The following is a 12,476-nucleotide window of genomic DNA, read 5'->3' as shown; positions in this document are numbered from 1 at the left end:
CCATCTGTTTGTATCTGAAGTTGCATTCAGAGTCTTCTTGCTCCCTTTTTGTAATTGTCCTAATATGGCCAATTATAGGAATCGTTTTTTCTCTGAACCATGCAGCCCATATCCTGGAGATGATCGACCATTACTGAAAAATAAGCTCTGATTCTTGTGTGTGTGAACCACAGCAGGAAGGAAACTGATCCTCTGCCAAAATGTAGATCATCCAGCTCCTCTACTGTAATCCCAGCCTTGCATGCGTCTGCGATGTTAGCCCTATTAGAGTTGAAAAGGTCACAGTGAGCAACAGCACATTTACTTGAGGAGACTTTGATCTCATGGTGGGCCGAACATCCTGTCAGCCTCCCCATAAACGCCTCCGGGGTTACAATTCAGATGGGGTGGGGAGGAGTGAGGCGGGGTGATAAAACCAACCTGTAGTCAAATACAAACCACAGAATAGTGACTAAGGGAAGGGGGTGAGGAGGGTGAAGAGGGAGGCAATCGCTCTGATATGGCCCCGTTGACAATGGGGGGAGGGGTTGACACCTCGCTCTCGGTTATTGGCAGTATCTCCCTCTGACCTCTCCAGACCTGAGGGCTGGCTGAGGGGATGGATGTCGTGAAATGCTGCAATTTTGGTGTTGTTCAAGTTTTTCCTGCCAAGAACCGCAACAACCCTCAAACAGGCCTCTGTCAACAATCTCAGCAACCCCCCCCCCCCCTTACTTCTCTCCCTCTGGTTCATTTCTCTTCAGGCCTGTGGACAAAATCTTTTTTTTGTTTTATAGCTGCCTTATCATTCCCATTCATGTATGACCACTGCTGCCCTCAGATAACGAGCCTGTGCCCCTGCAGCAACATGATGTAGACAAGTGAAGAATAAAGAAGTGACCTGAACTGTTTATTTGTCTGACTGCCAGAAAAAATTGTGTTTATTATTTATTTGATGTTTGCTCCAATGCACTGCAAAAATATACATCTTACCAAGTAGTTTTTTTCTTAAACAAGTTGTTTCCAATAAATGTCAGCTTGCTTTGAGATTTTTTTTAGGCAAGTATCAGAAAGGAATTCAAAAAAATGGCACTTACATAAAGTTGGTTTGTAGTGGAAACATTGGAATAAGACATTTTAGGACATAATAGACAAAAATCATTTGGCAAGATGAAAATCTTTAGAGTGCTTTGGAACACACATTAAATAACTGATAAAATAAACACAGTTACTATTACTGCCTTTAATTCACTTGTTTAAATGAAAAAAGACTTTTATGACTCAAAACTGAACAAAAATCACATGGCAAATATTGTTGCAGTGTGGATGACACTTTAGCCATGCAGAGTAATTTTTAACAGTATAAAGTGACATAATAAAAAATTTTTCTGTCTGTGTGTATGAAAGAGGGAAAAGAGAATTTCACGTGACTGAAATATGGCTTAATGTTTTATCAGATCAAGAACTCTCCGTCTCCTCTCATCCCTCAGCAGGCTTTGAAGTGTAAGTAGTATTGTGTCTGAGAGAGCTCTCCATTTGTTTTCCTCTGAAGTCTCCCGGCCCCCCTGCGATGCATTCAGTAGAATTTACAAGGTGTGTAATTTACCCTGGGTTGGTTTTCAAATCTTTTGAATTGCTGAGATCAAACGTGCTTTATCTTAAGAGGCTCTTGTTTGATTCACATGCTCTCTTTTGTTTCTGATAACAACTGATCACATGTCTATGTAAGTTTCTCTGTAGAGTTGTAAAATGCTGTCATGTCATAAAACATCTATTTGATAGGGTTTTATCCTAGGATCCACATTATGTTCTTTTATTCACTAGTCCCTATCATGGTGTGAATATACCACAGGTACTCATGCTGACTATTGCATTGTAATTGTTGATGCATGAATTTATTCATCACTTTAATGTTGCATCTGTTAAATGTGGATATAATTTTAAATTATTATGTAATGCTGGGCTGTTGAATCAATAATGTTCCATCATAATGTATTTTTTAGCTTTATTTTGTATTATTAATCTGAATCTTCGAAGTGACAAGTAACAAAGCTGTCAGATAAATGTAGTGGAGTAAAAAATTACAATGTTTGCCTCAGAATTATAGTTGAGTAGAGGTATGAAGTAGCAGAAAACGGAATTAGTAATGTAAAGTGAAATGCCTCGAATTGAACTTAAGTACAATATTTCAGTAAATCCACTCACATTCCACCACTGCCAGCAGCCATTATGCAAAATTACTTAAACCCAAAGATTATTAAATAAATAGATAAATAAGAAACAATAAAATAATCATATGAATAAATAGAGACAATACATGTTATTGTGAAAATATGCAGCATGAAATAGCATTTCATAAAACATGGCTGAGTTTTCTAAATGTATTGGATTATGTCATTATTTTATGATTCATGATAGTGCAGTAGTGGAGAGAGTATTCAGATCCCTAAAAAAACATCAATAAAACACTGAAAAAATACTCCAGCACTGAAAATGTTACTTAAGTATCATGAGCAAAATGTACTGCAATACAATGGCCACTGTGAGTGTTACACAATTATATATGATATCACTAAATAACATTATTACTTATTATTACTGATGTATTAATGTGTAAGTTGTTTTAGTAGAAGATATTAACTGTTGGGCAGTTTAATCCATAACAATGCACATGATTCTGATTCTGATAAGTTTTGTATGTAATGTTAAGTCTGTTAAGTGTCTTTTTTCAAACCTATTGTTGATTCCGGGATTTATAAGGGTATAACATTCTTTGACTACATTAAAACACACATATAGTGACATTGTTGATCCCAGCACCGTGTCGCAGGGATGCAGCCAATCAGGAAGCCAGTTTGGAATCTGATGGGAGGAGAAAAGGCCAACAGAGCTTGCAGAAGTTTTTCCTGCCTCATCTGTTGCAAAGCTGCAGGAAAGGTGGCAGTCCATGCGTCCTGCCAGCCGAAACAGTAGGAACTTCGCATACACAGTATCAGCAGGGAATGGACTGAGAGAAGGAAATGCGTCTAACGCATTGTTACTGGGAGAAACTACGGATTACACAGCCTGCAGTTTAAAGCCACTTTCTCATGCGTAAACCATCTGATTACTGGACTGTAACCGAACCTTCCCGTCTGCGGAACCAGCGCGTTAATGAGAAATTACACTTTTTTAGTGCCAGTTTTAGATTTTTTTATGCGATTGTTGAGGGCTGCAGACTGAAAAGACGCGCTTATCTGTCCTGCTCGAAGTGAGTGAGGTTTCTGGAGACTGAAGACATGAGACCGTCTATCATCTGCGCGCTTCTGCTGTTAAAAGTAAGCAACAGTTAATTACTGCTTTACTAACACAATAACGTATATTTACACAACTTAAACGTCTTTATAAACTACTGCTTTCGTATTTCACACTCTTTTAATCATAACATCATAATAGTGGGCTAGTCATTGTAAACCTCTACCACTGAGTTCAGTTGTACACCCTTGTTCTCAAAGGAAATCTGTTTTACACCACAGAGATATATATAGGCCTATATATATCATTAAGACCGTGTCACATGACCCCTGTAAGTGATTATGTTTGTTGTCATTCTGCAGTTGTATAATAGATAATAACAGTGGAAATGGTGAAAGGACATCTGATTAAATCTCACCCTGTCTTTCATTTGAAGTCTCTCATGACTAAACAAAAGTGAAATCAAACTACTCTTTATAACACTGCTTGTTTCTGTACATCTATCCAACTTGGATCATCAGACAAGAACAAAGCACAGGAGCACACAGTTTAACAAGATTATGCACTTACACAGTGATAAATTATGTATTTTATAAAGTAATTATAGTTTCAATGATTTGATTGCATACTATTAAGCCAGGATCAGTGTGAAAAGAAGGCCCCTGACTCCACAGTTACAGACAATAATTTGATACTCGTCATCCTCAAAAAGCCCATGGGGCTTGTAGTCCTGTCTGGACAAGCTCTTCAGAGTCAAAGCACTTTTGTTAGATCAAAGTGTTTAGATAAAACTTCAGCTCTTAAAAAGATTTGTATCTCTTCTCTATCATAAGGGTATAATAAGGAAAATGATTTCTTTTTTCAAATGGAGGATTCCTTTTCTCTTCTGCTTTGCAAACACATTGACTTTTAGTGGGTTTCTTTAGTCCACTGAAAAGTTAGCATTGTTGCTGTCACATGATTCTTTTATTGCTCACTGGACGATTTAGTGCAGAAGTTTATTGTATCTTACAGTAGGCCTGTGTGAGCACACTCTTAATGTTTTTTTTGCTGTTACCTTGGTCTCCAAGGCTCATATTGCCTGCAGTTTACGACTCATGTTGCCATGTTTGTTACAGTTCCTGGTAAAAATGTGGTGTAGCTTTCAGTGTTGCCGGGGTCTGGATATCCGGAGCCAAGCAATTATCATCATTTTCTCCAAGTTTGTGGTGTATGTGAGTGAGTGTGTGTGTGTGGGGGGGGGTATGTTGTTATGTTACCACAGTCATTTGAATTTCCATATAGTAGTTAAGTAGATTTCTTAAGGGAAAGACCTCATGATCATTTAGAAATCCATCCACTTCTCAACTCTTGGAGGAAAGGTGAAAATCAGTAGATTAATAGTTATTGGATCACTCTGTGTTGTCTTATTAGATCCAGGATCCTAGTTTTGGGTGAGCTTTTTGCCTGAAGAAGAGAAACCCACTTGTCCCTTAGGCTTCGTGTCTACTAATGACAATAATCAGTGGAGATGGGATGTGCAGCTTAGACAACTTTCCCTCTTGTGTGTTGCTGTCACAGTCAGATTGTGAAAGCTCATGTGTCATTGTCTTCCCATGAACAGAAGGAGAGAGCATCCTTTTGTGACTTTATTTTCACACAGATTAGATTAACTGTGGAAACTCCAGCCTATGCGGTTCAAACGTGGTCTCACTTCAAAAGGGCACAGGAAATGTTTCAGGCACAGAGAAGGCTGAAATGAAGTGTGTGTGTATGTGTGTGCATGTGATCCGCGATGACTGAGTGACTCCAGCAGCCGTGGAGTTGAGAGCCCCATTGAAAGCAGTGCTCCTCGGTGGTCCGTCTGTTCTCACTGGGGAATCCCTTCAGTTTGCAGCTTCTTACCTAAGTGGAAAAAGCAACTGCAGCCCCCTTTCCTTCAGACATTCTGCCCCCAAGGCAATAGACAAGACTGAATACTCTCTGGTGCATGCACACCAAATTAATCCTTTGAAAATATAGTAAGATGGTAAGTGTTCCACAATGATTGTTGATAGTTGTTAATTCAATAGAATAGGGTTAAATGAATGTTTAAATGGTAAAGCATGTTGATTTATGTACCACATAAGTAAAACTAGCAATGTAATTGTTTGACTGCAACAATCAGAGCTAACTATGCTCCCTCTTTCTGTGATTCCTCAGCCACATAACTTAAAACTGTGATTCTTTTCCAATTTAAATGCAATACTGGCTCAATGTAAGGAAGGTAAACACTTTTTCTTATGAAGTGGATTTATTCGTTATTTAATGTCTGATTTCCTGTAAGGATGAATTTAATATGAAATCATACAGTATAAATACTATCAATTAATTCCTGGTAAGTGTAATTAATATTAATTCCATACTGGAATATTTTCTCATACCAATGAACATTAAGTGTTATCCATATATAGTACTATTTCATAGTGTATATACAGTAAATAATGATTACTCATTCCTCTACTGAGTGGAGCACTGTTCCTTGTGATGGGGCATGGACTAAATATTTTATTGTACACGGGACACCAGTGGGTGAAGTGCCAAGCCTTTCCTGCTCTGAGCCAAGTTGGCTCTCCAGGCAGGCTTACAGACTCACACCACGCACTGTAAAATTACAGAAATCCAAGCTCATGGTAAAAATAAAACAGAGCCACTGTCACCAAATATTTATCAATGTATAGATTGAGGGTAAGCTAGTGGGAGCAGAGGAGCTCCATCTGTCACATAGGGAGGACCAACCAGAGCTATCAGAAAGTCTTTGTGCTACAAGTTATTATGGTCCAGTTCTGCCAACTTCAAACATCCTGCTGGTTCCTGCCTGCTGGTCTCTACCACCACAACACCCTAATACGTCTCATCTGGGTTCTGTGGCTGATGCTCAGATATCATCAGGCTCCTCCATAAGCGCCGCAGTAAAACTGGCTGTTGTTTTTGGAACGAGGCGAGCCCTGTTTCAAAGCGGCTTCTCCTGTAGTATCAGCATGGAATATTTCAGTGTTTTGCAAATGGGGGCATGCATGGTGTGTGTGTGTGTGTGTGTGTGTGTTTTTTTGTTGGAGGCTTTACAGGTTCCCACATGTTGCCTGTGTTTCTTGGCAAACTTCAGAGACAAAGAGAGACATCATTGGGTTGTTTAGCTGTTACTTTTCTCCTTTGCAGGAGGTTAGTTGTTAGACATCTGTTTGCTCTTGTCAGCCCCCAGGCAGAGTAGGCCAATCTCCCTTAAAATGTGTGCATGTTTAAGATGCCGTTGTTCAGAGCCTGGAGAAGGGAAGTCAGTGAAATACTGACCTTCATAGACACACCTGCAGGGCTCGGGGACTTAAAAGGCCCCATTTCACCCAAACAGGCAGCCTTAGTTAACTGACACCCTTGCCTGGGGCTGGAACCGCCGTCTTTATATATCTCCCATTCCTTTTCTGATGTCAAGACATGCACACACATATACTGTATTCACACACACAGATACACCTTGTCATTCAATCTGATTTGGAAGCTCTTTTTTTACTCCTTTTCTGAGTGTTTTTCTTCTCTCCTATATGTCTTATTCTTTCCACTGGTCTAAAGCCATCTGATTAAAGCCAGCCTCTCCTGTCAGGCACCACCCCTGCTGCACAAGCCGTTAGGAATGTCCGATCTATTCCTCATGTCATAACTCAAGTTGGGCTCTCCATGATCCACTTGCAGATAAGGACTCTGAGCACTTTGTGGGTGAAAACTGAGGCAGATGAAAAGATAAAAAGGGCCATTTTCAGTTCACCCAGTTCCCCGCTTCTTTAATTACGAATGGGTGGGATGTGTGTGATTTCCTTCCTATGTGCAATGTAAGGCAGAAAACTCCTTGAACAAAGTAAAACCTCTTAAGTTAAATATGAATCATGTAACATCTCAAAATGAACGGTTGATTCAAAATAGCCTGTATGGATAGTTTTTGTTTAGTTACACAGTGGTGGCATTTTTTCTGACTATGTCATTTGTTTACTGGAGGTTTCTTTCGGAGATGCCTGTGCCAGTGGCCAGTTCACTGAAACAGGGCGGTGTTGCAGTCTGTGTCCTTCTGGCTTTGGGGTGGAGGTAAAGTGTGGGAAAGAAGATACCAAGTGCACACCATGCCCCCAGGGTAAGCAATTATAATCTAATGTTATTGCACCAATGTGGAATATGTTTGACCTGCCTTATCATTATCTCTGTCATCAATTCAAGAGGCTGAAAGATTTTAAATGGCACTGCGTCTCATCATTGCCACTGATTATTTGTGAGAGAAACACAGTTTAACCACACTCACACTTATTTTGTTTCCCAGGAACATTTTCCTCATCTGAAGGCCTCGGCCCTTGTCTTCCCTGTGCCAAGTGCCCACCGAGCGTCCCCATGGTGGCCTCTTGTTCTGCCACTCAAGACACACAATGTGAATGTGACAACGGCTACTTCTTTTTGAGCAACTACGGGCTGTGTGCACCTTGCTCCAAGTGCAATCGTGGTGAGGGTGTTATACAGGAGTGTGGCCCACAGGGAAACACGCAGTGCCAGATCTGTGGCCTGGGAACATTTTCTGAGGAGCATCTTAGCACCAAACCCTGCCAGCCCTGCGCCCAATGTTCTGACAGTGAGGTGGAGATCCGAGCCTGCATGCCCAACTCTGACACACTCTGCATGGGTGAGTTATCAGCAAGAATTTGACTTTAAAAGGACAAGTCTGGTATTCTATATATTCAAAAACCAACAAAACAATAATAACTTTATCCAAATAACTAAATATTTGTCTCTGTGTAGCCAAAGCCTGACGTAGTTTATGTCTTTGTGCCATAGACCTCCACTGTCCAAAAATGATTAAAAACACATAAATGAGCCACACCATTGTTCTGGGGGACATGTTCCTTAAGGACAATCCTACAGTCATTTCCATGCTGCTGTAAATTTAAATCTGCAGCTGAAAATAGTCCCCAACAAATATACTTTTGAATCCTGTTTAAGTTAAACTTACAGTACCAGCCTTTAAAAACATATAAACAAACAAAAATTATATTTTTGTTACCTGTTTATAAAGATTTATGTCCTCAGTAGGAATGAATGGGCTTGGTTCTGAGTGCCACAGACAGTAAGGAAGTTGGAAAGCATTGAAAAACAGACTAATGCATTGTTGGTTTTGGTCTTTTAATTTGCTTTAATATTGCCAGCCTGATCCCATAAAGATCTAATGCAGTGAAAGGCAGCAATAGTAAAAGATAAAAGAATGAGCTAAAGGGAGGGGGACAAGGAGTGGGAGGGTCGGTTAGAATACAAAGGCATATGGTCGACACCTGCATCTACAACTCACCTCAACACTCTTTAACACTCCGAACTTGGAAACATGAGTAGTGAAAAAAGAGCCCACTTAAGTGCTGTAATCCAATTGGTATGAGCTCGACAGGTCTTTAGGTTAACTGCCCTGAAGAACCTGAAGGCCAGGGGAGGCTGCTGACCCTGATAACTAGTGTGTTTGCTCCCAAATGGCTACACTCGCTCTCCAGGAGTAAGGTCATCTGTACACAGTCTGGGTCCATATGTCATGACCCTTTAACTCCCGAGAGGTCAGCACAGTACCTTGTAGTGTTTGATCCTAAAATATGCAGACCGCAGGAGGGACAACAAGGCTGGAAACAGGGGCAATGGAAGGTTTCAAAACCCCAGGGGATGGGGATGACATCAGCTGCACAGGCATCTGTGGAATTATTTCTGGCCCTAATTTATGCAGCCCAAATGTGTTTCTGATGTGCATATGTGCACATGCAATGATTCTACCCCTGACACGTCTCTCCCTTTCTCTCAATCTCAATAGATAGGAAGCTGCACATTTTGTCTCGACCTCCCCTGGATGGGCCTGATGGGACCCGTGATTCTCCTCGCTGGCCAGATGAAGGGGAGTCAAGTCCTTCCCCTGGAACACCTAAGTTTACCTTGCACGATGAGGGTGGCAGCAACAACATTCTGGCCTATGTGTCTGTTCTGGCTGCCGTTGTGCTTGGTCTGCTTCTTTATGTGGCTTATAAATGGTGGGTATTCACTAGGGATGAGTCCTAGTCCTTAAATGGATCTAATAATGATTATAAGATTGGCCCTGGAATGAGAAATAGCTCACCGTGGGTAGCTTAAATGACATTGTTTTCCTCTGCTTTTCTCAGCTGGAGATCATGTAAACAGAAGAGGGCTCTATCTAAGGCCCGTGCGGCTGAGTTGGGAACATCTCCAGAGGGGGAAAAGCTCCAAAGTGACAGCGGTGTTTTTCTGGACTCCCACAGCCTACAGGACAACCAGCCAAGCAAAGGTGTGGTACACAAAGGCTCTTTGAAACTAAACTAAATTAAGCTTTCAGAGGCTTCAGAAGATATTTTAACAAAGTTACTAAAACATCCAGACCTTTCACAACTCAATGTGCTGAAATGCACTTATTTGCCTGCATTACTAGATGTTTGGATTATTGAAGAAAAAAAGGGAATCACATGTAATCCTGAAGGAAGCGGCAAGAATTTAAACTAATACTTATTACATTACCTTACTACTCATACATTTCAGAATTGATTTTATTGCCCTTGTTTATAAAGTTTCAAATGGTCTGGGACTTAAAGGGTTGTATTAGAAAAAGGAAATGTATTTAGTGTTCCAGACAGAACACTATTGTCCTCCATTTTTTCAACCGTACGAAGATGCAAGATGTATGTGCTTTCCTGCCACCAGTTTCAGGCATTTCATTTCAGTATTGCACCAAGAATTATAGCAATGTGCCAACAAAAAGGAGGCAGTGAAGAGAAAGACTGCTGGCTAGCAAATATGTACTGTATATAATGATGCAAGTTTCAAAGTACTTTCAATATTGACTTGTTATTTATGAGGAAGTAAATGCATTTGACACATTTGTTAAGCCTCAAGGATACATGTAGTGGGTTTGTGGGAAGAAACATTGAAACACAGGGCACAAATGTTTCCCACAAGAAAAATGACAAGGAAGCGTTCTAATTTCAGACTTTAAAATTGTTAACATTGCCATTTTTGCCAGTATTATCATAACCATTAATAACATAAATACTATTATTATCACTGAAAATATCCTATTGGTTAGTTTTCTTGGTAGAAATAGCCAAATGGTAAGCTAATTTTGTTTGTGTTTCCACAGGTACTAAGAGGGACAGCAAGCAGGACAATCGTCTGTACATCAACCTACCCCCCCACAGACAGGAAGAGGTGGAGCGTCTCCTGCAAGAGGGAGGGGGTCAGGGGTGGAGGCAGCTGGGCGCAGCGCTGGGCTATGAGCCTGAACAGCTGGACCTGTTTGGGCGTGGAGAGGCCCCAGCTCACACGCTGGTCTCTAACTGGGCCCAGAAAGAAGGCTCCACTCTGGGACTGCTGTGTTCTGCACTGGCCCGCATCGAGAGGCCTGACGTGGTAACAGTTCTTAACTGCCCCACACAGGGTGTTTCTGTGGTCTGACGGCTCCTCAAACACATGTGTGACACTAAAAGACTCCAGTGAAGAATTTCCATTGCAATGACAAGGGAGGCACTCTGATATCAAAGCCTCTGTCACTGTTGGAGGCTGCCTTTGGTTGTTCTGATTGCTTTGTTAGACACTTATAGTTCCGTTTTTACCAAAAGAACCAATTTATTCTTGGAACACTTTCCTCAACTCCAGTTTATGTCACCATATGATTTTACATGGATCCGATTGCTTGAAAAATCGCATGTGATGTGTCTGTTTTCAATACAAAGCAAATCAACAGTTAATACAGGAAATGAACATACACGGTGTCGCGACTTTCACTACTGCGGGAAAATTTTTAAATTCTGGTTAATCTTCAATCCCTTTCTCAATGGATAGTGCAGAAACCTAGTCAGATTGGATTAGACCTACAATGACCTCCACATACAATACAATAAGTGCATTATAATGCAATTTACATGTGCACAAATGCTAGTACTGTGAGTGTTTGGTTACTGGCAGGAAACAGTATGTGTTTACACATGTTGCACGAGTTACATTTTTCTCAAACCACTGTTTATGTGTAATTTGGACAGTAATCAGATTTATCCCCTGTACCCTCTAAGAAATATCAGCCTTCCACTTGCTATTGTAAACAAATATGGACGGCTTAGATCATCACTTTTCTAGTGTGGCTAGCCTTGTTTTATGAATCACAACTTCAGCAACCACTTTGGTACTGCAGTTGATTTTTGCCAAAAAGTCTTCCAAAAACACTGCTTTCCAACATGATGTGACTTTCCCTATTTGGGATCATTTCTGTGCACATGTGCATGCCTAAAAAGAGAAGAAAAATCCAAGGAAACCAATTATGGGTTTACATGGCCAAGTGAAAGGTTGAATCTTCCTAACCATCCCAATGATGCTTGCAGTTATTTTCTTTAGAAGAACACTTAATCTAATGTGTAGATAGGAACTCCTCAAAATTGTTTTAAAGATTTGTTACCTTGTTCTGTTTTTTTTCTTGTTTTTTTGCTGCAGTCACTAAGTACCCTTGGTATTTATTTACACTGAGGATATATTATGCACCAGTGATGTTTCAAATCTCATCAGAAGACATGAAAATGAAGCATTTTGTGAAATATAAAAACACCTTTCTTAGCTCTTCTTCATAATCACCTATGTAAATATCTTGAATATTGATTTCTTTTGATAAGTCATGACTTAAAGTGAGATCATTTATGAACTGTGACGACTGACGAAAGGGAATAGAAATTACTCTATTGTCCTTACATTCATAACACACAGGTCCATTTTTGTCACTTTGATTTCTCATTTTAGATAACACAAAAAAATTTCAAAGACACTGTTAACACCAATGCTCGTGTCCAAGTTGCCATCTTGCTTTTGTATTTATTTCATCACCATTTAAAGTCTAAAACTAAATAAAATCTATGAGAACCATGGACATCTGCTGTGTCCAAGTTACACTATGTGATGGCCTCAGATGGTTTGATATTTTTTTAACGCCAGCCAGGTATGGTTTTGTGTATATATTTCCTAATGATATGCCTCAATGTGTTTTTGTAAGAGTTTTATGCATTTATTAAATAACTTTGACAATTCACTGCTCCTTTTTTTTAAACAAAGAACTCTACAGTAAGCAGCACCATGCAGTAGATGAAACTTGTCTTTATGCTGCAATGAAGTACCCAGTTGCTTGTGGCTCATGTGACTGTGGAGTAGCTCAATTAATTTGAAAAAAACACCAAAAAAACATTTGAATTACAATT

General features: G+C 40.1%; 1 protein-coding gene across 1 annotated transcript; it reads left to right on the top strand.

Moving 5' to 3' along the window:
• Positions 1-2,896: 2,896 nt before the first annotated feature.
• On the top strand, positions 2,897-12,308 carry nradd (neurotrophin receptor associated death domain). Its single transcript, XM_038711608.1, has 6 exons — positions 2,897-3,296; positions 7,219-7,351; positions 7,535-7,888; positions 9,050-9,263; positions 9,393-9,535; positions 10,382-12,308. The coding sequence occupies exons 1-6, from the start codon at positions 3,258-3,260 to the stop codon at positions 10,693-10,695; spliced, it is 1,197 nt and encodes a 398-aa protein (XP_038567536.1). The 5' UTR covers positions 2,897-3,257; the 3' UTR covers positions 10,696-12,308.
• Positions 12,309-12,476: the final 168 nt, after the last annotated feature.

The sequence above is a fragment of the Micropterus salmoides genome, unplaced genomic scaffold (genome assembly GCF_014851395.1).
Source record: "Micropterus salmoides isolate LMB-PRFRI ecotype aquatic unplaced genomic scaffold, ASM1485139v1 Ms_hic_scaffold_11, whole genome shotgun sequence".
NCBI classification, from domain to species: Eukaryota; Metazoa; Chordata; class Actinopteri; order Centrarchiformes; family Centrarchidae; genus Micropterus; species Micropterus salmoides.
The sequence above is the reverse complement of the archived record's forward strand: the minus strand, read 5'-3'. Positions and strand labels throughout refer to the sequence as shown.

Excerpts from the sequence above, each read along its gene's own strand:
- nradd (XM_038711608.1), top strand. The coding sequence starts at position 3,258 with ATGAGACCGTCTATCATCTGCGCGCTTCTGCTGTTAAAA. Across the intron at positions 3,297-7,218 it reads GCGCGCTTCTGCTGTTAAAA|GTTTCTTTCGGAGATGCCTG; the intron begins GTAAGCAACAGT and ends TGTTTACTGGAG. Across the intron at positions 9,536-10,381 it reads GGACAACCAGCCAAGCAAAG|GTACTAAGAGGGACAGCAAG; the intron begins GTGTGGTACACA and ends GTGTTTCCACAG.